This window comes from Cebidichthys violaceus, unplaced genomic scaffold (assembly GCF_023349555.1).
Source record: "Cebidichthys violaceus isolate CVI_PGR_0920_01 unplaced genomic scaffold, fCebVio1.0.p SCAF_1, whole genome shotgun sequence".
Classification (NCBI taxonomy): domain Eukaryota; kingdom Metazoa; phylum Chordata; class Actinopteri; order Perciformes; family Stichaeidae; genus Cebidichthys; species Cebidichthys violaceus.
Window position 1 is genome coordinate 20,531,258 of NW_027176262.1, and position 26,805 is coordinate 20,558,062.

The window sequence follows — 26,805 nt, forward strand, 5'->3', positions numbered from 1 at the left end:
CAACTTCTTAAGAATACTTCTTAGCCAGGGAGCTTTTTATGAGACTAGTCCCCAGTGGCTTGTCTAGTTAAAGGTTATCTTTTACTCTCAACTCAAAGTCAAAGACACTGGGGCCAGGGAGACTGTGCAGTTTGCTGTCTGGGGTGACTGGGTTCAGTGGTAGGGGGTGCATTGTGTGGAATGTGGCTGTAAGAAAAAGCCAGGAGGAATCATTGTAGAGATTGGAAGAAATGAGACGCCAGAACTGGAAGTGCAGCACACAAGTAGATCCTTTTTTTTGTCTTTTATAAAACAAGCCCCTGTGCATGCCTTACACCTCCTGTTCTAGGATTCTTTATCCTCCTCTGACAATGCTTACTTTACTGTTAGTTCCAGTGTGGACGCTGCATGAAAGACAATATGCTCTTTAAATGTCAGACAAAAGGTTGATAGCTGACAATGTACATAGCTTTTGGCTTTTTGACTTGTTAACTTTTTTCTATTCCGAACATAAGCAATGTTACATTATATCAAAATCCTACTACACTTTGATAATAACCCTCTGCAACTTTAATAGACGTCTTTGTCAAGTACTGAAGGTGTTGTAACACTACATGAGTCACTTTGACCTGGAAATGTCAGATGGCTCATTAGTTGGGATGGAAATGTGACCTTAGGCCATACAACCTCAGACAATCATCTCCTGCAAAGCCACTCTCCAGTTTAGATATTACAATACTCAGTGCTAAAGAAGAGAAATGGTACACCAGTGAATCAGGTGCCGACTGCTCTGGAGGCAGGAATCAGTAGTAGTAGTAGTAGTAGTAGTAGTAGTAGTAGTAGTAGTAGTAGTAGTAGTAGTAGTAGTAGTGGCTGGTGTTATGACACCCAGAGCTCTTGCTAGTAGCTATAAATTTAAGTTTAAAGTTAACCTATTATCCCTCTCGTTACATTATTGTCATAATTATGCATACATGTATTATAAAAAGTAATCATCATTTTTGCATAGATGTATTGCACGTTTGTTTTTTACGTTAAAAAATCCGACCTTGCTCATTTTTATTCTGAAATTTAATTTATTTTAGACAACCGAATAGATTGCTTCTATGCGACAAAATAAACGAAGCTCAATAGCCCACTTACTAGCTTTCCACCTCATCTCCCAGCCTTCTTCAGCACATGGTGACAGATTATGTCTCTTGATCATGTTTGTACCAAACATGCAATATCTTTGTTATTGTTGAATGACAAATCTGACACATCTTTAACACAGAAGAACATTTATTCAGGTCTTAATACATTAATATTGAACAAGTTACATATTTGTATTGATTGCAAATCACACAGCAAAATTCCAATTTATTCCTGTATATAAATTCAATGTAACAGATTTTCATTTTAAAATATGTAATGGAAACTCTTCCTCTTGTTGCGAGGAGCACTTTTTCATAATATGTAAGTAAAAGTGCAATATCTTTCTACTCATAAAATTACAAAAATTGGTCCAGAAACTGCATTCTGAGCAGGACTTCTCTGACAGACTAAATATTGTGTTTTCCATTTTAAAAATTCAATATATCTTAACATTTTTTTCAGTAATTTGCTTTTTGATGCTATTTTCTAAAAACTGTAGCTAAATACAAGAAATACAACATTGTCAGTTAACAAAAGCGTAGCATATTAAATCACTGCATCATCTATTTTCTAAATAAACTTCATTTTTATCCCATATAACTATCTGGAACATAGAGTTTTGACAACAACAACACCATAATATCTCACAGCGCTATGTTACAATAAAATATCTCTGTCATAAGTTCAAAGAAAAGGAAAATAGCAACATAAAATTAAGGAATACAATGCATAGATTCAATCATTTAAAAATGTAGAGATATAATTTACTTAGTACAGCTCTTTTACTTTTAGAGTGAATCCTGTGTGACACTGACTACATGGATTCATTACAGTTTATCCTGACTTAAGTGACCGGCACAAATATATTTCATTCTGAACATATCACATGATAAAAATGCTAAATATATCACTTTGACTTCAAAAGGCAAATGTGGCTATAGTACACTATGGCATATTTGGGTAAGAAAAGGCAACATCTGGCACCAAAGCCAAACAGCAGCTTCTTTAACGGCCTTTTGAAATGTTAAGAATTTCATTTTACTCTTCTTAAACCTGCCCCACTCCTTGGATTTATTAAAAAAAAAAAGACGACATCTGCGGTGTAGGATCATGTGCCATTAGTGATCTGGAGTATGCAAGTTTTAATTTCCACCAAACACCCAAACTAATTAAAGAGCATTCGCCCCCTGGTTGAAGGGGAACTCATTAGTAGTGGGAAAACCTGCATACTCAGAGCCCTTTACGACACATGATCAGACTCACGCTGATATATGTGGTTTTCTGGATAAATAATGCAATAAACATTAAGGTAGAATAGGCAGTTTAAGTTTGCGATCTCTAAACCACCCGGTCTTTCAGCCACCGAACCAGTCGACTTCATTAGAAGCAGTCGTGTTCACAGACACCATCTTCACAAAGGTAACCACAAACTTGTACACTATTTGTGACTCTGCATAATAAGTCACTGACAGGCCGACAAGCTCATTGTTAGTACAGCGATAAGTGGGAAAAGCGAGACTGCAAATGCAAATATACATGCTAGATAAAATACTTAACACTTAGTGGCGCTTTTCAGGGGCAAATTAAAATAGACTTGTTATTAATGGGGCTATAAATTCACACGTTAACCTTATGTTATCGAATATTTGACTTGGAGATGGGTAGAGGTAGAAGGGGCAGAGTGAATGTGGAGTCTCATTAAAAGCAAAAAAAAAAAAAGCTGATCCTATCGATAGCATCAGACGGCTCGTTTTTTGACAAAAAGTTGTCAAACTCTACTAAGTTTAATCATCAGTCACATTAACCGTTAGAGACAAAGAAGATTTTTTTTTTCTGAAACTATACAGGGGACAGGCTGCTTAAATACTCACAGTGTCTTTAATGACAATCCCGGGCGACTCAGCCTCGATGTGAAAACAACAGCAGCACAGAACATCTTTTATCCACCAACCTGCCTTGACCTCTAAACATTCACATAGCTGCGAAGCGTTCAGGAAACCCTAACAACTACAATCTACAGTCACTCGTTTCTTCTTGACTTCTACAAAAAAAAAAAAGTGAGAGCAGGGAACTGGAAATAAAGAATTCACTGTACTTTTCTTCAAGACTGTTGGATTTGAGTATCTTCTGGACCGTAGACATTTACAATATAAAACCCTTCAAGCCTGCAGTCGATATCTACTTTGTTAGGCACAATAAATAGGCCCCTGTGGTATTAAGGTTCAGAGTGACGAATGACTCAGAACAATTCTGATGTCTGAGTGCAGGTTATGCACTAGAATAAATCTATATTAACCACAAATAATTTAGGTCTCAAATATATACTAAATCCAGTAAACATCTACTACATCATTTTAATATACATTCTTAATGTATGTACAACAAATCAGAAAGTGTTACCATTTTACAGCCTGATTGAGAAGAATTCCTAAAGCACACATCTGTCCACTCGACGTGTGTTTAAAAGATTCTGATCCAGTTTTCAACGCGGGCTCACTTCTGCTGCCTCGATTTTTGCTTCCGCTCTGTAAACACTATTTACACTCTTAGAAAATACACTAAGAGGCCTGATTTTACAAACTGTATGATGACGCGCTATGTACATTCAGGCAATAACAAAATGAGTTATTATGTAACATGATCCGAGGATCCCTTGAGAAGTCTCTCACTTTACATCATGTCAGTCCACAAACCCATGAGCCAGATTACCTTCATAATTCTTCCGTAGTGGTAATCAATTATCACTACACTGTACATACAAAAAGGTTGATTGTGGACACACAGTAAACATCATGGTTTGAGTTTGTGCACTTCTACAGATTGTGCTGCTGCTGCTGATGATGATGATGAGATGTAGTTGGCAGTGTCACTTGCAAAAAAAAAAAAAATCGCTGCAACCTTGATGAGTAAATCAGAGAGGTGTGTTTCAGTTTGGCTCTTATGTTAAGGCAAATTGTTTGGCACTTAGTTTGTACAAATTATTTGATATTTCAAAGATAATTATGATATCATCCCCAGCAGTTCAAGGGCTCTAATGGAGACGCGTCCTCAGCTGATCACGACCAGCCTCAGTCTGCTGAAGTGATACGTATTTTTGAAACGGAAATGTTGATGGATGGTACATGGACTGCAGGTGAAGTTGGGTTGAGGATTAAACATCCAAAGATACACTTTTTTCTGTGTGTCTCACATGAGTTCCGAATGTGCCTTTTACCAAACAGCAAAAGCACTACAGTTTCTACCCTGACACCCAGCTGTGCGTAGTGGTCTTCACTCCGTGGGAAAAACCTTGTTGGGTCACCATTGGCTCAAAGTTGAAGTCCAGGGAGTCCCCGTCCATCAGAGTGTCGTGAAGGACCGTCTCCATGTCAAACTCAAACTTCTCGATGGACATGTCGTCCAGGTCGCTGGGCAGCTTCTCCGGGTGCAAGGGCTGTGGCAGGCCTGGTCGGCCGTATCCGTTGGTGTTGAGAGGGCAGAAGCCACCGGGCATGCCTCCCGCACTGAGGTGGCTGGAGAGGCCATAAGGCATCTGCATATGGCTTTTGGCTACGGGCAAACGCGTGGGGCCCCCGCTGTGGCTCAGGGACATGAGCAAGCGGCCATTCATGGCCGATGACGTGACCGGGGCTTGGCTGTGCAAACTGCGGGGGTGAGTGTGAGCAAGACCATGCGGGTGACCGTTCCCTCCACCCATGAGTTTGGCTGCATGCTGGCTGCTGCTGTACGGCGGCAGCATGCAGCCTCCGCTGGACTGAGACACCACGGTGTCCACAGACGGCATGAGCTCACTGTGCTGGTCTGTATCTGACGTCAGCAGCTCCTTCAGAAGACCCGCAGGGCAGCTGTACTGGCCCATACTGGGCCCGAAGCTGGGCTTGCTCTCTGGCAGTGTCTGCAGCGGCATGGACGACAGGGTGTTCATCCCTGCTTGGCCGTACACACACTTGCGGTACTCCTGCTGAGGCTGCGCGGCCATGCTGGGGGAGCTGTAAGCGGGGTACCCAGGGCTCGGCTGCATCATCGGAGAGGGAGAAGACTGGGAGGAGCCAGGGGTCGTCGCCCCTCCTCCAACCTGAGAGTTGTTGGGCGAGAGCAAGTTCAGGTTATCCAAAAGGTTCTCCATGACATTCTCAGAACCGTGTCCCAGAGAGCCTGTCATCTCTGTGAGACTGGGCAGGGTGGCTGTCATCTTGGCCCCGGGGGCACCTGGGTAGCCCATATGCAAGTCTGCCTCCCCAAGGTCGTCCTCGGGCATGAAGGGTGAGAGACGACCGCTCAGAGTGCTGGCGTTGGAGCTGGTCCGAGGCCTGAAGCTGTTCCATGCATCAAAGTCGTCGTTGCTGTGGGAGTTGGGGCTGCCAGGCCACTTAGAGTAGGAGCCTGGGCTGTCTGCGCCTCCGTCAGGGCCGCCTTGCAGGGACAGCTGTGGGGAGACAAGGAGACTCTCAGTGTACTGTATGTGCCAGAGACAGTCAGTGCAACATATGTTTTGGGAAGATACCATTGGCAATACGACAAAGGGTTGGATGTTATTAAAAAAAAATAATATAGTATAGTATATAGTAGTATAAGTATTCTCGCTAAATACCGTATCAATAAAGTCATAATATCTTGAGAATAGCTTTTCGAGGGATGCTTACAGACACGACGACTTTAAGAAACAATAAGAAAATAGGTTAGGTGAGTGTGGATATGACCTAATTTATTCTTAGTTCATTTCCTTTAACTCTACTAAGCTAATAAGTCCAGAGGATTGTATTTAACTGTAATGTAGCCATTAAGAACGGCCCAATTTAGGGTTAGAATATTACCAAAATCCCATATGATGTCTGATCTTGAAAATCATGGTTCAAACATTTAAAATCAGCGTTGTTGAGGCAAAAAAAAGCTTTAGCTGGATTATTTATTGATCTACCTTTTTCTTAGCTGCTCTTCCTCTGCTCTTGGTGAACTTGCTGTTGTTGTCCATGGAGGCTGCCCTGCGTCGCGGGGACTTGCCGCTCTTGCCGCCCTCCGGGTTCAGCATCCACCACGAGCTCTTCCCTGTGCCCTCATTCTGGACACGAATAAAGCGGCTGTGCAGCGACAGGTTGTGTCTAATGGAGTTCTGGGGGAGAGGGAGAAAGAGGGAGGCTGGGTGAGAGGCAGACAAACCAGAAAGTAGACAACAGATTTGTGTTTGCCCTTTTCTCAGAACACCTCAGATTCGTTTTAGCATACAAGTGCAAATCCATCCGTACAGGTGGTTCTTTTTTAAAAAAAACACCTGGCTTGACAGCTGACTTACAGAGGAGAAAGGGGAGCTTTTTAAGGTCACTCAACAATCTAATGCCAAGTGCAATTCAAAGACACGCATGTGCACAAACACACACACACGCACGCACACACACACACACACACACACACACACACACACACACACACACACACACACACAATAGATGTCAATACGTTTACTCCATGAGCAACACATCCTGACCAGAACAAGGATTAATCCACATGAGGGCCTTTATTTCCTTCACAAAAACAGATGGGGTGCATTTTAAAACACCATTATACCAACTCACATTCCACCTGACAATGTGTTTTGTCTGAACCAGCACAGAATGAAATGGAGTAAAACCGACACATTAATACTGCGCTCCAACGTTGCTTAGTGACACCCCCAGTGGAAAAACTAATTTTTGTGCAGGAAGCTAGTGAAGCAGTATTAAAGCACTGCAAACATGAGGGAGAATATTGGGCAAACGTCTGCTAAGCAAACCACAGACATAGAGACACTATTTCTGTCCTACTTTACTGGAACCAGTAAAGTACTGTACTGGGACACTTCATTTTTTTTTTTTTTCCTGTTATGATTTTCAAACGCTTAATCTGTCCAAACTGTTATTGAAGTGACCATTTAACCCTGAGAGGATAATTTACACTCTTTGGCTCTGTATGGTTGTGCGACCGGGCCACAACATGAAGTAATGAGCCTCGGCCAGACATTACTGTGCATGCGTAAAGCTTGTTGTTTTGGAAGAAAGGATGGAACTCCCGACACACACACACTCATGCAGAGCTTAGCGTGCATCGTGGCCGACGTCATCAAGCCTGTTCCTGGTGTGAGTCACTGCCTCACATCTGGTTCACAGTCTGCCCCTCCGCTCTGCCTTCACCTCTGCTTCGCCTCATCTCTACCATCTCAAAGATCTCGTCCCACTCCAACCTAAGTATTTTCACTGTTAATTAATTTCTTGACTAAGTATTCAATGATTTGTTAATTCCAAAAAAATCTGAAATTCATGGGGCATTTCATTGCCTCAAAAGATGTCTTGAAGTTGCTTGTTTTGTTCAGCATTGTCAAAAACAAAGCTATTCATTGTACAATGATATAAAACTGGGACAAGGAGCAAATGACTTCAAAGATTAAAAGGGTGCTGGAGCCATTTGGTGGTACACTTCCATAAAGTTGGTAGACTTGCAAGAGACACATTTGAAAAGATGAATTGAAAGTGAAGAGGCTGTGGGTCACGCTGTTAAAACGCTGCATTTCCCATAATTCAATTTGATGCCATCTTTTTTTAGATTTTTTGTATTTTCTCAAATTTTGGAAAACTTCCTCCAGAGCCACCGAAGACTTTATACAAGTGTTTGAGTAGGACTCCTCGTGATATGTAAACTGACCTGTGAAATAGCCTCCCTTTAAACAATGAACAGAATTGTTGTTGACTAATTTTCAAACAATTGACGGATCAATTATTTGACTAATCTGCTGTATCAAATACTATTATCTTCCATTCCAGCCATAACATCCTCTTTCATTTTCCCGTCTCTCGTTTTTCTGTAAAATCTCCTACTTTTCCTTCTCTCCACCTCTTTTAGCTCCACTCTGAAGGACCTCAGGCGCTCGGGCACATGGGGGCCCGCATGAACACTGGCCCTTCACAAATGAATGAAATTCTGAATCAAATGACCCGACTGCCTCAGCCAATAGTCTCGAGCTAGTTTGCGTGATCTGAACGGCGACGTGACAGCCCTTCCCTGATTAGCCTAACAAATGCTTTTCTCCCCACTCCTCCGCGTGCACATCGCTGACAAAATGTGAAGAGTAAAGTCTGGCCATGAGCCTCTCCTTTCCATGACCGCTAAGAGTGCTGGTAATTTCAGCTGTGCTGCAACAAGGAATGACTGCAATGTGAGTGCAGACGCTGGGATGTCCTGTTACAGCCCTATATCTTCCCGATGACAGGAAGGAGAAACTCACAGCTAAAGTCTCCACTTCAGAGGCTCTGGTTTTCTATTTTGGCTTATGTCAGAGTCAATACCCTGTGTGCTGTGATTCTGGAGAACATTGAAGAACCAGTTCAAATGTCTTGACGTTGGAGAGGGAGTACAAACTGCTCTGATGGGAAATACCAGAACTCGCCAGAACTTGGTGTGCCATGTGGGGAGTGTGGCTGAGGGTGTCTGGTGGGGCCAATGGAAAAGCCTTGTCTACCAATGTGTGTGTGTGTGTGTGTGTGTGTGTGTGTGTGTGTGAGAGAGCTCATGGTTTTAGTGCACTGGCCGTACGGCCAACAGCAGCGTGGTATGGTTTTGATTCTTTTACTCTCTTCACTGCAGCCAGTGTTATTGTGGTTTGAAAAACGCGATTTGGGATGAACACACGCACATGAACACACAGTCATACTACACTTAATGTCCCAAACACACGGACACACGGGACATATGAATGAAATGTTGTAAAAGTCTGTTTCTTTTGGATTCAGGGACTGTATGTGTCACTGATTTATCTCTGCAGTACACAGGAATCTTAACATTCCAGTTAATCACTGTGTGCAAAGTTCAATCGTAATCAGAGCCAACTTGTTAGTATCTCTTAGGAAACAGTAAAGGCAGGATTCCCAGCCAGGCAGCCATCACAATCAACATTCCTCAGCGAGGTTACAAAACTCACCATTTCACAGAGCTGAACTCTGATTACCGCCGCACGAGGACGGACCTATCTTGTGTTGTATAAAAGTATGACAACAACACCGTCCCGTCTCAAAAATACACCGTTTTTTTGTTTCTTCCCACCAAAAAATAGACGATGGAGACAGTTTTGGAACAGACATAAAATATTGCATGAAGATGAAGTAGCCTGCAAAATAATATAAATACATAATGCAATTATTACATAGCAATGTGAATAAAACCCTTTTTGCACTGAGGAATTTAATCATTCGAAAAATAGGTAGTAACTTGACGTTATCTCTGAAGGCTAGTTCATGTAGCCAGAGATAATAAAAAAACGACTTTACTCTGTTCTGCCTGAACCCACCGCAAGGAGCACCACCTCTGTTCTCTGAGTCAACAGAGCGGCGCTGGCAAAACACGAGGAAGTGACCACATGAAAGAGGACTGTGACAGGAAACAGAGCTGACTTCCTGCCTCACAGGAAACGCGGCGGTCACGATGCGGAGAAAAAGGCATGGAATGCGAAAGCCACAGCGCCGTGAGCCGAGTGGACAGCACAAATTTAACTTTGGTCCCCCCTCCTCTAACTCCCCACCCCCACCTCCCCACGGTCATAGAGTTTATGTTTAGCAACAGGCACTAATCCCTGATGTCACAATATATGAAAAGTAATGTTCACCTTGTCGTGTGACTGCTGACACTGAATTACATGACTGGATACGTCATGACTCGACCAGTGGCTGCAGTGAGGACGTCTGGCTGGTGTGAGTGCGTGTGTGTGTGTGTGAGAGAATGTGGGGGTAGGCTATTTGAGAAATAGAGAAAGAGGGGTTGTGTGTGACAGAGTGAGCATGCATCAGTAAAGAACACACTGTGCTGGTTTAAACTCCCTCACTGGCAGCACAACTGAAAGGCCACAGTGTTCGGTACATCACCCTCTCCACCGCTCCTTCTCTTTAATCCTCGTCTCCTTTCCTTCTTTTAATCTCCTCTTCTCTCCTTCTCGCCTGGTTTGCTCTCACTTCATTCCTACTCCTTTTTTCTTACTCCTCTCTTCTATTCTATTCTCTTCTCCTCTCGTCTCCTTTCATTATCTCGTTTCCTTCCTTCTCTTCTTCCCTCTTCACCTTCTTTCCTTGTCTTCTGTCACCTCCTTCCAACTCCTACATTTCCTTATCTTGTTTCCTTCCTTGTCCTCTTTTCTCCTCATCCTGTTTCCTTTCTTCTCACCTCATCTCCTCTCTTCTGTTTTCTTTCCTTCACCACTCCTCCCCTGTCCTCTTCTACTTTCTCCAGCAGACAGAAGCAAAGTACCTGCAAAGAAGCTGGAGGCAGTGTGCCAGACAGACGCTGGCACACTGTCCGAGGTGCTGCCGCTCTCAGAGCTGCTCAAATGTCAACTCGTCGACTGAAAAAAATCCCCAGATGAGCGAACACCACCTACTTGCAGGGCTGCTTTGAATCAAGTGAAGCCACAAGTGAAACCTCAGCTGCAAAGCCCATACAGCTATAGGTACAAAGCATCTGCAGCAATGCGTCCTCCTCACTGACTGAAAGTGAGCAGCAGATACGAGCTCACACGCCAGCAGTTCTCTGACAAGTTTCACATACATGTACCAGAGATATGGAACCAGTGAAAGTGAAAAAAAAATGTGGTTTCCCTACACTATTTCCACTGAACTCATCAGAGAAACGGTGCTGTCCTGAACAGGCCGTTTCACCTTTAGCTACCCATGTTTCAGACTAAACAGCAGGTGTGTTCCTGCACTGTAACTAGCTATTTTCTGTGTAATGTCTGCGGATGGGAAGACGGTAACCTATAGAGTGTGTAGCGCACTACTTCTAACCGCCAAAGTAAGTATCCCCAAAGCTGTAGCTTGGTCATGTCTGGAGCCTTGTGCTGAGTCTGGCTGAGTTTGAGCAATGTGGTTGAGAGAGAAAACCGGTAAACCCGTTATTAGCCTAACACCAGCTCAGCAGGCTGCCCGCTCAACAGCAGCGCAAGGGCTGAGCGCACAGCTCCAGGTGAGCAAGTGACGGGGAACTACCACTCACTGGAATCACAAAGTCATCGAAAGATACACTCACGGCAGGTTTTTTCCCTTCATGTCAGATAGTCACTTAGTATTCTTAATCTATTACAACTGATTCCAATAGATTAGGACATCAGGTGCGTATTGTGGTGAACTGGCTAGAGGCTGATCAGAGTGAAAACCCCTGCAGCCACAACAAACACGAGCAAGAGGTAATAGATATTTTCTAGTCAGTTCTTCTTGGCCAAAGATACTATGAGTTCAAATGTAATTTGTTTTTTGGGGGGATTTTTTTGCTTTATTGAATTTCTGTCTGGTTGTTTAACTGGGGGATTTTTTTTATTTATTGCAATGGTCAATAAAGACAAGATCAAACAACTTGATTTGCAAGTGTCTGCACCTAAATTTCCCCTTGCTGAGTCATAGCATATGTGGTCACTGGGGAAATAGTTTGAGCCGGTATAGCTTCACAGTATTTCTCTATAGCCATGTTTTATTGAAAATAAAAGGAGACTGTTACAGTCTGGGCGTACTGATCTTCATATACAGAATAATCAGATATACACAATAAATCTGGCTGTCTCTTTCTCTGACAGACACACACACACACATACACAAACACACACGCACAGACACACACACACACACACATACACACAGTGAAAATAAAGCAATACACCTTCACATTACCACATTCACAAAGCAATCTGAATAGACTGCGATGACTTCATGTGTTTGCAGTTTGATAAGTTATCATCAGCACCAATATTGAACTGACCAGTGATAATCACTGACCTATTTACTAAAGTCAATACGTCAATGATCATAAAAGGCAGTGGATATAAAAAGCAAAGCACAGGAAATGTAAAGCGCCGGGCCTTTTAAAAAAAATATTTATACCCTCGGTTTCATTAAAACAGTCTGTAGAAAAGGAAATGACTGTTGTCATTAATGTTGCGTAGCAGCGAGCAACACAGCGCGGCGCCTCGAGTTTATCTGGTTGGGTTCGCATAAATGTGTCACTGTTCGCAGTGATATAAAAATAAAGCTGTTTAGCCACAATTTCTGTTTTTAAAAGCAGTCCCGGATTAAAAATGGAATCTGACCCTAGGACATGGTTCGAACCACAAATAGATCATCTCTTTCCCTCGGAATCCATCCCGCCCCCTTCCCAGTCTTCTATTCCTCCCTTGTCCTTTTCACGTGCTCCTCTGGGACATCATGCACGTACACTAATGGCCACAGCTGATCTCACACTCATGTTGCCGCAAAAAGGGTCCCTTCTCACTCGCTGACGTCAACTTCCAATTATTCAATTTGCCAAAGAGAGGCGAGAGTGGAGGCCCGGACACAGAGCGCTTCAGTGTCAATCTCCTTAAATTCACTTTAGGGCAGGCTATAACTTCCAGGATAGTTCCCCCTTAGAATGGTTAAAATGGTCATTGTGAGATGCTGAGTAAGAAGACCATCATAGAGCACAGATGGAAAGGCAGAAAACACAAGTCATGCAGAAGCAAATCTGTCTGCAAATGTATTTACTGACGGCCTCTTGGCCAGATCTCTTTTTCACAATCCTCTGCAAGGAATCTGAGTGGAACCAACTGCCCTCCCCCCAAACACACACACACACACACACACACACACACACACACACACACACACACACACACACACACACACACTCAGCTAACCTTGGAAGCTTGAGCGGATGATGATTGGTTAAGCTTAGGATTGATCGGTCTCACAGACGCTGCAGACAAATGATAAATAGTCTGTGAGTGGTTCTGTGCATAAGGTGAGAAGCAGCAAAGCCTCTGACACTCCAGGATCTTTCACCGCCGTATGATAGTGTGACACGAGTGGCGCAGTAGAGGGGCTATTAGCGAACTTCCTGCTGCATTGTTTCCGCACAGGAAGAGCTGGCCAGTCCTGATACTGATCCCATTGATGCCTCTGGTTTCTATGCAAAACGCTGCAGAATGAGGCCCTGGTTTGGTGCAATGCAAGGGACTGGCTGAAGCAAACAGTGGGTTCAAGAGCCAGTACTTCCTAATCAAACCTCTGTGGTCTGACTGGGCAAAACAAGAGGAAAAAGGAAAGAGGGAGCCCTTGTCCAGGTAGGCTTTTCCAGCAGGATCACAATGGCGGATAAAGCTCTTACTGTAGATCTTAGAAACACTTTCCCACTTATGGCTTGACCCCATTATGGATCTAAACAAACTCTCTCTGTGAGAGAAGAATAAATCATCTGCCATTTCCTCTTGTTTGGCCAAGGTCTGACATTTGGACAAATCGCTCCGAAAGAAAACTTGGCTGAATGAGCGAGTAAGTAAATCGTATCTTTGAAAACAGTTGATGTTTGAGAAAAGAAGACAGAACGTTTTGTGTTCTTTGGCTGTAAACCTTAAATCCAATCTGGTCTTTGCTCTCCCCTGTTTTATTTCACCAGGTCAATTAGAAAAGGAGATGAAGATGCCAACAGACAATTCTACGGCAATTAACATCGACAAGACTGATGCAGGAGACAATAATAATATCTAATTCATGTTTGCTAAAGTCTAAGTTTCATCTCAGAAAGCTAACAGAAATCAAATATCTTCTTACATCATGACGATGTCCAAGTAGTCAATTTAAATATTTGCATGTAAGCAGCTTAAGGTACTGTTGTTCAAAAAAATGACAGCTGTGAACTTTATCATCTCCCATCTTACCCACAGCTTGGTGATAATTCAATATCTTCACTTATTGACCTTTAATTTGATCACATCATGTTGTCATTATACAAGTTTATGTTACAAAGCAAACTGTGATAAAAAAAAATGTGTTATTGAAAGTTTTATTTCAACCCTCAGCTGACACATCAACTGCTTTTATCGTCACTAACTCAACTGTCGCTTCAACTGCTTTTAATACTTACACTTCAAATGACACTTCAAACCATTTCAGTGCTTCAACTTCAACTATAACTCTCAGAAGAAAAAAAAAAATCCAAATTTCAACACATGTGAGAAGTTTCAAATGTTTGTACTTCACTTCAGTAAATTGTTATTCAATGCTATAAGAAAAGCAACGTATTTATAGTGCTTTATTGATTATTCACACTGCTCTGATGTCACCTGCAAAGTCCATAAACACTGGCTGCAAAGAGAGTGTGACTGATTGAATTATTCACATCACATTTTGTATTTTCTTCAGAATATTCATAAGCTGTTCACAATAACTGCTGCACATACATTTCAAATAATGTCCCAGCAGCGTGTTAACAGCAATGCGTGTTGACACGCAGAGCTCTCCCTTGTGCTCGCTGATTTCCTGACTCAGAACTAGGCAGCACACAGCTCATGTGTACGGACAGGGACCGGGTTGTGCTGGCCAAGCTTACCATGCTGAAATATGCGCATGTGTTGCTATGTGCAACACAATGTGAGCCTGTAAATGCACAGAGCTGCGTCTGTGGAGCGCGGGTATTTTTCACCTCTGATCAGCGGAGCGGCTGGGCTGGGCTGCTGCCTGCACGCTCCGCCCGGATAAAGATGCAGTGTGTGGACCACTGCTGGGGGCCTGTGTGGCGGCCTACATCCATAGGCCTGACCCACCACAGGTGTCAGGGAGGGGAGCGTTTATATTTACAAGCCTGTTACCCCAGTTCAACCTGGCAAACACGAGGATATCCCCAAGCTGTTTTTATTGATGGATGGATGTTGATTTCAACAATAACTCTCCGACGGGCTACAGAGTTTCTGCGTTGTTTTACTACTCTGTAGGCGCTGACATAAATAAGTGCACTTCTACACCGTTTTTATAAGGGAGAAAAAACAGTATACCAACAATATTAGTAATGAGTAAAAGTAGTGAAATAAAAGAAAAACGACCAACCCACCCACACCCTTTGAATATGGATTGTTTTCTAAAAAAAGTGCAGCTCTTTAGCTCTTTTGTTGAACAGAAAAAATGTCACAGAATTTAAAGAAGAACTTCACTTGCAGGTTAACACTTTAAAAAGTGTTAATGAGGGCACATTATCGTCAATTATTTTACCAAATGAGGCACTGATACTCAGTCTGAAGTCACAAATAACCTTGATGCTGTTTTTCATAAAAAAAAGATTTCTTTAAAAATTCTTGTTAGCGTTCTTTCCTTTCCTTTTGACTCTCCTATTGATTATGTCCATGATGCAGTCTGCTCATTGGGCTGTAATGGACTTCCATGACTCATGCTCTGCCACAAATAACAGTTTTCTGAGAAAAAATAAAAACTTATAGAGAAAACTTATGAGATGTAGTGGAGCCATTATAGTCCTTTGATATTTTTTTTCACAAGCTCAATATGAAAAGGAAATAACAGTGAATAGAGTGTGACCTTTTCACGGTTATCTTAAAAAAAAAAGATCTTTGTGGGTTTTTGCAATGCACGGCACAAAAGTTTGTTTAACATGAACACATTGCTCTGATTAACACTTGTGTACAGTTGCTATTCCTTTTTTAAATTACCACCAGCGTCCTTGTTATTTGGCCTTGTTGCTATTACACCAGTGCCATTCGATGACACACATTCAACACATAAATAAAATGAGGACAGCTGCATTGTGCTACTATGTGTTCATTTTGCTTGCAGAAAGAAGTCCTCAGTAATCATAGAGAAAAAAAGATGAAAAAGGTGTCGTTATTGTTTTAATTAGGAACTAGTAGATTGAGGTGTATGACTACAGAAATGCTGCCCAACATTCAAAATCTCTACTTGTGAATATTTTAAACCCTTATCGTTCATGGTTTGGGCTCACATTTCTCTGAGGGACAGTCGATAGCAAGTGTGACATTAAACCAGGTCACTGAGACCTGGACCTGGCATCCCAGTCAAAGGGGCCATTATCAACCTGGCACCAGTACAGGTCAGGGCAGGAGCCATACAAGAGCAAACCAAAGCCTCACTCCAGCATTTACTTCCCCTTTAAGTGATATCAGTACAGTATTTTTTTCGCTGATTATGTCAAGTGTGAACCACAATGTCTCAATATGACAATTTAAAGCAATGATTTAGAGGAACGATAAGCAATAACACTGATTCATTTTGGTTCCCAGCTCTGAGTGGAGCTAAGCGGAAGAATGGAACAAAAAAATAAAGGAAACACTGGAAGAGAAGGAAGTGACAGACTCTGGCGTCACGCTCGGTGTTGCTTCCTCTACTCATGACATCACTTCCCTGGGACTGCATACGTTGCGCTTCTTTCATAGCACCCACTTCCTGTCAGCCAGGGGCTAAAATTTGCATCTCTTAAAAGGTATAGAGGAGGAGGTGGAGGAAGAGAGAAGTAACAGGTTCCCTAGAAATTCGTGAGATAATTCATGCAATCGCTGCTGACAACTCCATGTGCTGATCACTATCGCTATGATGTACTATCAGAGGTAATATAATAAACAGATATTGGTAACAACAGTAATGGCAAAGGACCAACTGTTTATTACATTCGCCATGTAGAACATTACATTCATCATATCATATAATCATAACCATAATCATGGGATTCAGATTGTTTTTTTAGAGAGAGATAGAGAAACATGATGAGTTGCATTAGAAATACAATTTCGGCTCAACAACAGTATTTAATCTCCAATGGTAATGCTGGATAGAAGATGTGGGTGTATGCACAGAATCAAAAATGGCACCAAGGTAGAAGATGACATTTTGTTTCCTCTAATATTTCTCACCTTTTGCTAAGTCAAATTCCAAATGACAGTGTCTTTAAAACAATGAGACACAAAACCCAGTGTCGTCAACGGATCAAGATTCCTTTTCTCTCTCTCTCTCTAGTCAATTACAGGAGATGGATGATTCATTGAGAGAAAGAAATGAGTCCACGTGTGGCTACATGTCGAATCTCCCTGACTGGCACTGCTGCATTTCCTACACAGGAATCCTTAATGGAAACTAAAGACGCTCCCCCCCCCCCCCCCCCCCTCAAACCGTACAGGATCTCGCAGTAAATCGGGAAAACTACACTTTTGTCTGTCTCGGCCATCAGTCATGGTGTCAAAATAAGGACATCCCCATCATTGATTTGGAAATAACTTACCGAAATCAATCTTAGACGTGTTTTTTTTTTTTTTAGTCTATGCGGTATGTGTTACTAGAAGCTAATGTCAAGTGTGAAACCTAGCTGCTGGTAACCTCTCCTCGCCCCGTGAGGTGTTTCTTTTATCAAAACTACGTCATCCAAGAGCCTCGCTATACAACACAGACAATAGTGCCGCATTGTTGCAAACCTAAAGTGAACACTCATGAGGGCGGTTACACATTTACGCACTTTTACCTTGAAACGAACGATTATTCACCGTGACAACAAAAGCGGGTAACCTGCTGTCTGACGCACAGTCATGACTGCACTTCTGATTAAAGTGTGCATTTTGAATTCCTGCCCATGCAAAGCCAGCTACAGAGCTCCTGTGAGCGTTCATGTATGTGAACACGACCACGCATGCCTGAATGCATGTGTGATTGTGTGATAATGCCCGGCCAGTCTGACAGGCACCGTGCTTAATCGCCTTAGGGCGGGAATTGCACAACAATGTGGGTCTGGGTAATGCCTGTGGTTTGGGGCCCTCAGCAGTGAGCGGTCCCGTAAAAAAAAAAAGTGTTGCTCTGCTCACTCACCGGCGTGTCTGCAGCTGGTTCACATGAACACAAACGCCATGAGAAACCAATAGGACACCACATTCTTCACGGGCGAAGAAGCGTCGAGGGCTTTCACTTCTCATTTCAATGGTGAAATGATCCCAAATCCACAGTTCCTCATCACACACACTGTAAAACACAGCAGAGGTCTTTCAGCTTACCCCACAGGAGAATTTTCCAAATGTTCTGACTGATGAGAAGTTGTGGCGGCAGACAAGAGCAACAACATTCTGTGACACACAAACTGCCATGCCTGGGTAAACCCTCTGCCAAAACAGACGATCACGTGCTCTTGGCCTGCTACTACTGAGAAAAACAAAACAATCTGACTCACCCTAAATGACTGTTTACCTGACCACGCTGCTGGATGTCAACTCTTTTTTTTTTTTTTTAACTCCACAGTAAAAGCATGCGTGGGCACCTTTCCTCTGTCCTGTTGAATGAGGCGCTACGCTCTGCTGCTATCTTTTTCTAAATCACTTATACTCTCTGTGCAGTTACTGGACTCCACACTCACTGAAGGATCTGTCCTCTGGTCCACAGCCAAAAAAAGAACTGACAAAACAAAACTCTGGCAGGGTTGTTGCGGGTTTGTGTGTGATGCCAGTGTCTGGGGTGGGTGGAAACACCGTATACACACGATTTGTTTGATTTCACTCAATGAATGGGGCACTTTGCTGGGATTTTCCTGGTTCCTTTCCAATGAGATAGGCCGTATAAGTGGGAAGTTACCAGTTGTGGCAGCAGCTGCGTCACTAACTTAGGCTGAAAACATAAATTATAACATAGTTGGCCATTACTCCTCAGCTCAGTAAACATACAGTCAAGCTCAAATTAAGTACGTCATCTGTTTCAGAGAATTAGCTCCAATCCAAACACAATGTCAAATAATGATGATTGAGTTAAGTAGAAAATAAGTAATTTAACTTGAAAACCTTCACTTTCAGTGAAATCCAACAAAGGATTGCAAAAGGATTCAAATTCAACAGCTGTATAATGAGGTCAAATTTGGGTATTTTGGCAGTGACAAAACAGTGACAGACACAACATTTGTAACAATTTTAAAGTAAAGGCGGTTGTGTTTCAGCCAGTTTAAAATGTCTCGTTGCTGGCTCACACAGAAAGCTCTTGACGCAGGAAAAAACCTTGACTGTATGGCAGACCATCTGGACCGTCATATCAAACCCCTGCAGATGTGGTGCAGAATGTTTACAAAGTAAAACACTACATGTTACATAGGTTCTGCATGTTTTGGGGACATTTGAGTGGAGAAAATCGATGTGTTTGCAATAAAGTCTGGCAAGCAGAGCACTGGCCCAACTGGATCTGAACTGGTGAAGCCGTTTCAGCTCAGACACAGCAGCAGACATGATCCCCTGTGTGTGGTATGTATTTCTCACAGCTTCTGTCGTTGCCCGGTGGCTTCCTCCCATGGCATTCTGGACCATCGCCGTTATGGAAACAATTGTGAATACTTGTTGCACTGGTGCAACTTTATAGCTAGAGAAGGGCTAGATCCATCAATAAACAAACATGTACCACACGCAGACATTAAACGCCATTCGATATCCCTGCTGCGCCACACTGACCTGCTCTTTCACCTCTTTTTTTTTTTTTTTTTTTTCATTTCAGTCTGTTGAGTTTTAAGTCATTAATATCCTAAAATGTTTCTTGGTGGAGGAAATGAGAGACAGACAACAACAGGGAGTACTGAAGCCGCGGCCGACAGGTAAACAAGTGTGTAGCAGGACAGAAGGACAACATGTGGTTGTGAAATAATCTGCGGGGCGACTGCAGTTCCACACTGTTGCCTAATCCAATCAGAGTGGATGGGCACAGTTACATCACTTTCAACATCACAGTATTTTCCACTCATCGTCATCACATTTTCATACCACGCCGAGCCAAAAACACCTAACACAGGTGGATCGACTCGTGCTGAACCAATTAGTCAGTTGAACTGTTACTGAATTAGTAGAACATTTTGATCATTTAAGTCATTCATTGAAAAAAATATATAAAAAACACTCAACATGTGTTAGTTTTGTATCATTAGAAATGTAATGGTCTTTGGGTTCATCAATTAAAAGGCACACATAACCAATATGTCCACTGAAAATAAATATAATCATCATTGCACTCCTCCTTTCAAAGACTAACAGGTAGGATTCATCAATACTCACAGCTGCTTTTTAACCCCCGTGGTGTGCCAGCTATGGTGATTCGGCACATCAAAGCACAAAATGATACGAAAAGCAAAAGGGGGATTGGGGGGGGGGGGAGCCACTGGAAGGAGATACTGGATTAAAATCAGCTGGGGAGAGTAGGAAAGTCAAAATATCACGCCACAATTAAAAAAAAAGATATAAAAGCCCGGTGCAGGAATGTTCCCTGTGTCGGCCTGTCTGTCTGTCTGCCATCGTGTCTGTGCATCTGCCAGCAGCAGGGCTTTAATTATGAGGCCCAGGTTATGTGCACACACACGCACACACACACACACACACACACACACACACAGGAGACTAGCGTCCCACATATCTCTAACACAGTGCCTCACAGTTCCGCTGACTAACCAGTGGCACCAGACTTTGGCCTGCGGCTCCCTGATTCCAGTAAATGTCTTGTTATGCAACTCCTAACAAGTGTCACCCAGTCTGAACTTAGAGCGTTCTGGGTCTCTGCTGCTCCCTCTCTTTCTTTCTCTTGATCTTGTTGTAATTTTTTTTCCTCTGAAGACAGTAAGCGGTTAGCTTCTTCATGGTTTTACCAAAGGGGGGCGGGGGGGGGGGGGGCAGTAACCCTTCACAACATTAAGTGTGCCCTGCTTTTGTGCGGAGGCGGAAAACCAGGAATGGAGAGGCAGGCGGCGCAGGCAGGAAATGGGGAGGAGGGTGAGGAGAGCTCCTCCAGCTCTCTGCCTGAGAAACACAGCTGCCCCTCATGTCTTGGGGCAATGCCAGGGTTGGACTCCTCGACTGCCTCAGGGGGGTGAGAGGTGTGTGTGTGTGTGTGTGTGTGTGTGTGTGTTGAACCAGTAGAAACAGGAGGACTGCTGTTCCATCCAGCTCCCTGTCCTACTAATACACATTCAGACCCAGAGAAACACACAGTCTGTGATCGGTGATAAAGTACAACCGGCTTTGCGCTAACTCAGGATTAACATGCTTATTCTAATTCTTGGCTTCTGTATTTCTTTAAGCCATACTCTATACCGAGGGTTTACGGGGGAAAACATTTTAGATAACACACAGCAATTACACACACCTCTGCATGAACTGTCGGGAAAGTTAAACCATCTCAAATTAAAGCTAATGAAAAGAAACGGATACAAAGTGATCAATTCATTTGATTACATTGGATTAAAAGTGTTAGAGTGATCTTACTGAAGGTAAGTTAAGGCTGGGCAATATACACCGTAAGACGACAGAAATCTCTCGAAGTCGTTAACACAAGATTTCATCTGTATTCCCTTATCTATATTTTAAATATTGTTATATTTGAAGCCTGAGTAACCTCAGCAGAAATGTTGTTGCATAACGTAAGCTACACTTTTCTACAGTATTTTTCTATTGCATTTATTTGCCAATGGCCAGATTGGTTGATTGTCTCCGGAAACATGTCTGGTAATACAAGTAACCAGCTAAAACTCAATGCAAAGACGCACAATATGTTACTGGTGCAAGTGTCAGCCGATAAGTAACAGAACAGAAGGTCGGGGGTTTGGGGGTAAATTAGAAACAGTGTCGCCAAGTTTATCCACCAGTGAGCGCTGGTTGACTTTTATACTGTAAAACGTCCCACTAAGTATATATATACATATATACATACATATTGTTAATATATATATACTATATACATAGTATATGTATATTAACAAATCTAAGAGATCCATATCAAGATTGTTTGCTTGGATCCATGCGTTATGAAGTCAAATCACAGTATTCCACACACACACACACACACACACACACACACACACACACACACACACACAATTGTATTCCGACCTACTACACAACCTTTCTGAGCCCCCCCCTCTTGGTGATGCCTACAGTGTTTACTGTTGGACTCGGACAACAAGGGATTGGAGTCGATGGGTGCATTTACATGGTAATGACCCGGGTGTCACATGCTGTACGATCTGCTCGTACCTGCGTGTTTGTCTGCTCCGCACAGTTTGTTTGGAGATCCGTGGGAGTGTTTACCAGCGTAGGTTGAGGAATTTCAGGTCAAGAGAGCGCCGTGTACAGAGGAAACCTATGACCGAATTGATCTTGATTATTGACATCAAAGAGCTCCACTGGCTGAAACCAAATATTTATCCTGTGGTGACGTGCCAATAGTAGCGAAACACAAGAAAGAACAGACTTTTGGCAGGTATGCAAGGATGTGTGCATACTGCATATATTGTACTGTAAAAATGCTCTGCGTGTGTGTGTGTGTGTGTGTGTGTGTGTGTGTGTGTGTGCTGCAGCCTGAAACACTATTTGTAATACTTGAACTACATACATTTTATGGCGTGAAATTTTAAAAAGCGAGAACGGGAGATTATTAAAAATAAATAACCAGCTCTGCTGAGAGGTTTGGTGATACATGATTTGTGCCATCTGTTCTTCTTCCTGTTGGATGGCATCATGTGCCAGGCCCAGTGTCCAGTCCACTCGCAGAGCCTCTCCAAGCAGGTCCCACCTGGCACAACTGTCCTCGAAAAAATTCACACTGTCGCAGACGACCCGAGGAGTGTGGAGGCTGCCATGACTCAGTTCAGACACGACCGACTGTGGAGTATCAGCGGCGTTGAGAAACAAGCTCGGCCTCGAACAATTACAGAGCAGACAGCCTTAATCATAGATTAATGAAAACTTCATGCGCTTCAGCCTGTTCCCTTCATGAGAGCCCCATCTGTTCAGAGAGATCAGTCACATCGAGAAATGATCCCTGGTTACCTTCAAACAGACCGAACCAAAAGTGATTTACAATCAGTGTTTGAGGGTGCCCGACAGCCGTCGGTGCCAAGAGAAACGGAGCATTTGGGTTGTGACGTGTGTCATCGTGATCCCCGTCCAACAGCACAAAAGAAGCCACCACAAACTTCACTTATGATTTAACACGCAACCAACGCATCCGCCCGATATTTCCACGAACCACAAAACATGTATAGTTCTCAGTTTGTTTTTATTCTCACTTGGAGGTTCACAGAGTTCAACGTAAAGGTTGCGTGATTTTGTTTCAATATGTAGAGTCCGCCACGAAATTTACATATTTCCGTGTTTCCAATCAGTCACGGTGCCTCAGTCGACTATATATAGTCAGAGTGAATGTAGAGGAACAAAGAGTTAAATACTGATTAATGAATCTCACTGTTTTCATATTCACATCAGAGGGCCAAGAAACAACACAACACAAAAACCACATGGCTGGCCACGAAATTACCATTTTACATTGTCGTCATTTCTCCTCAGCTCCTCTCCGGCCGCGGCTCATAAGTAAGCTCGCACTGAAAAGGACAATGTGTGATATCCCCCCTGTGTGGAACCGAGGGGAGCGCCATGAATAACTCCCCTCGCAGCAGTGAATGGCACTTTGCTTTCCCACAGTATTACTCAGTCTACACCCCCAACGCGGCAGGACAAGCAGCGAGCCCAGGCGGTGGCTGAGCGCCCCTCTCCAAGCCGCCATTCGCACGCAATAACCGTTAAATGGAGCGAACAGCACTGAGAGACTTCTGTTTATTTAGGTGCATTAATGAGTCTTTCTCACTGTGACTCTGCTGCATGCTTTGCAAAATGTAAATGATCTACTATTGGATGTAATGACGCTGGACTCCCGTGTCTTAACTGCACTCTGCTGGAACATCCCAATTGCATAATAACCTGCGTGTTTGTGCGTTGAGGTGCCACCTTACCACACACTGCCTATCGACTCTGTATTCAGACCCACGTTAGCTTCCACAAACTGACTGCTAAGCATCCACTGGTCCTCCTGGATGTATCCCCCACATGAATGCATCCCTCTTCATTTTGTATTCGGTATTTGGGATGAGTGTTATTCACTGCTCAACAACGTCTTTGCTCTTTTCAAGCAAAACGGAGGGCAAGTTCATACAAGCGACCCTGTATTGGTGTTGATGAAAGGGACACACACACACACACACACACACACACACACACACACACACACACACACACACACACACACACACACACACACACACACACACACAGCCATAGCGTAGGGCAGATGCTGCACCTTTCAAAGTACCAATGTACTGTATGTGATGAATAAGTGGAGGGAAATGTTGCTTTTCCTCCTTGCACAATCTCATCTGCCCGGTACCTGCTTTGTTGACCAGCCCGTGCGTGTTCCACCACACCGAAGGGGTTTTTCCACTCCCACATAATTTGACTGACAGGACTACGTTTGACAGCTCAACATGAGTTTTGTGCCTTTTTGTAAACACTGCGGTCAAATGGATGAATATGGAGCAGGGCGTTTTAAATGGTTAAAAAAAACAACCCTTAATCAGTGTAAGGCAAAATAAGAAAGTTGTGACTGAATCATTATTGTGATTTTTTTTTTTTTATTTGTCTATCCATGTGATTCAGTAACAAACTAAAAAAAGAAATGCAGGCGTTCGTGCCTGACATGAATGTGTCATCTCTTCAGCACATGACTCAAACATGGGAGACTGCTGTGACAAGGGAAGACAAAAAAAAAAAAAAAAAAAAACTCCACGACTGCTTTATATTTCATTGGCAACCCAGACGTCCTATAACAGAGGAAAGCTGCAATAAATCTCTCAATGTGTGACTACAGGCTCAAAATGATTTCCCACTGGGAGAGTAGACTGTCATCAATTTATTGTCAGACACCACTGAAACTATGTGTCTCCAAAGGGAGGTTTACGCCCTTCAATAGTGTTCAGTGGGAGGGCCTGCCACACCACATCACTAATTTTAAGTCCCCTCTTGTGTAATGTTTTGGACGGCTTCCAGGACACATGAATGCTTCTGGTATCTCCTTACGACATGTTGGTCCAAAACACAGCTTCATTCAAGGCTCACACTCTAAAATGATTTAGCCTTAAAATCTATCGGACGTTTTTAAAATACCAGCAGAGAGAGAGGAGGGCTGTCTCAAACACACCACGCCAGAACTCACAGCACTTTTGACAAGCACATTGAGGGAAGCAATAAGACAGAGAGAGAGGGAGAGAGGGAGAGAGAGAGAGATAGAGAGAGAGAGAGAGAGAGAGAGAGAGAGAGAGAGAGAGAGAGAAGGGGAAAAAAATGCCTGTTGAGTCAGCAGACTCATATAAATCACATACTGCAGGGAGAAGTCAGATGACTGTCGAAGGTCATGGTAGCAAATTGCCCAGTTTACTGAATTGCCATGAACTGGATGGGTCACAATGAGGGGGGGGGGTGGGGGGGTGTGTTCACAAGACTGGGAGCAAATTCAAAAAAAACGTAACAGACACTTAAATATTGATGCATGCTCTTTTGTCAATGCAGAAACACTTGTTGTGGGAAATTTAAAAAAAAATGAACACCCCATGCAAATATAAACTAAACTCCCTGCAGTGACAACCATACCTGATGGAGATAAACAATGAGCACATCTGATCCAAAAACATTATAGCCCAGTCACGGTTACTTGGCTATTAAACGCTACAGACAAGCAAGACACCCCTGGATGGATAATACAGTGATTCCACGGGAGATAAAAACACAGCGTAACGCACTGAGTCCCTGTGTGAACCCACTGTTACGCGCCACAGCCAGAACTGGAAAACTTTGTAGGCTACGAGAACTGCTTTATCGGGCTGCAGTAGTAGCCATACTCCCACACACACACACACACACACACACACACATTGCTTCGCGCACTGATTCTCCTGGTTAGAAGTAAACCAAACGAGAGGACAAACGTACCTTCCAGCCCGCAGAGCTGTTGCTGTCACCTTTGTCCTTGAAATAAGCCACACTCTTCACCATCCAGTCGTAAATCTGAGACAGAGTTAGTCGGTTCTCGGGAGAACTTTCGATAGCTTTGGTTATGAGGTCTGCATATGACATATTCCCCCATGCGTTTCGCCGGGAGGAGCTGCTCTTCCTCTGGGCAGCAGCGGCGGCAGCTGCGGCCGCGGCCGCCGAGGACGACGAGCCCACGGGGGAGGAGAGCAGAGACACCTGCTGCTGCTGCTGCTGCTGCTGCTGCTGCTGCTGTTGATGCGGGAGTTGCGGGTTCGGGTGCTGCTGCTGCTGCTGCTGCTGATGATGATGTTGCTGCTGATGTTGCTGCTGCTGTGGAGGTTGCTGGTGGACGCAGTTCTCCTGACACTGGAAGTCGGCGCACAGGATGACAGGCTTCTGCTCCGTGAAGTCCTCGGTCTCCTCCAGCAGGCTGAGGTTGTTGATGAACTCGTTGCCGGTGGGCTCCTGCTTCACGGACGGCACCGGCGAGGACGTGTTGGAGTCGCCCGGGTTGATGAACTCCGGCCGGGGCAAAGGCCAAGTGCACGACCGGGGCCGCGACAGGGGCTCGAAATCCGGGTCGATTTCCACCAGGTGTGGCTGCAGGGCCGCTTCCGCCATGGTCGAGAGGTGACGGAGCCAAGTGTTACAATGTCATGTAAGTGTGACGAACCTGTCGCCCCTCAAAAGTCGCAACTTCGCCTTTGAAATGTGCGAATAAGTTAAATCTGTCCGGGAATGCTGTGCTCCGCCTGGGCGCCAAGTCTACACTGAAAGTCACATCCCAAGCCGGTAAAAAAAATATATATAATTCTGTGTTAACAATAACAAAAAGTATGTTTCTAAAAATCCTTTCCCTGTGAAAAACAAAAAGTTGCCCGAGTGTCCACAATGTGTTGACCCGCTGCTTTGTTTTTGTTGTCCCGTAGTAGTGATGTTCCGTGTGCGCCCCGCACAGCCTGTTGACTCTCTGTGTTGTACAGCATGTGAGGACTTACTGGAAGTATCATTTGTCAGCTGACACCGCCCACATTTGATTGACACCAGAAGAGCGCCAATGAAAGTGT

At 43.6% G+C, this 26,805-nt stretch overlaps 1 protein-coding gene across 1 annotated transcript; it reads right to left on the minus strand.

Annotated features, from left to right (window-relative positions):
* Positions 1-1,242: 1,242 nt before the first annotated feature.
* foxo1a (forkhead box O1 a) lies at positions 1,243-26,727 on the minus strand. The gene is made up of 3 exons (XM_068714345.1): positions 25,697-26,727; positions 6,032-6,223; positions 1,243-5,539 (listed from the first exon to the last, which is right to left on the minus strand). The coding sequence occupies exons 1-3, from the start codon at positions 26,357-26,359 to the stop codon at positions 4,352-4,354; spliced, it is 2,043 nt and encodes a 680-aa protein (XP_068570446.1). The 5' UTR covers positions 26,360-26,727; the 3' UTR covers positions 1,243-4,351.
* Between the last annotated feature and the right edge of the window lie 78 nt (positions 26,728-26,805).

Coding starts and splice junctions, on each gene's coding strand:
- foxo1a (XM_068714345.1), bottom strand. CDS start 26,359: ATGGCGGAAGCGGCCCTGCAGCCACACCTGGTGGAAATCGACCCGGAT. Junction 6,224..25,696: donor ACAGCTCTGCGGGCTGGAAG/GTACGTTTGTCC, acceptor CCTCTCCCCCAG/AACTCCATTAGACACAACCT. Junction 5,540..6,031: donor GAAGAGCAGCTAAGAAAAAG/GTAGATCAATAA, acceptor GTCTCCCCACAG/CTGTCCCTGCAAGGCGGCCC.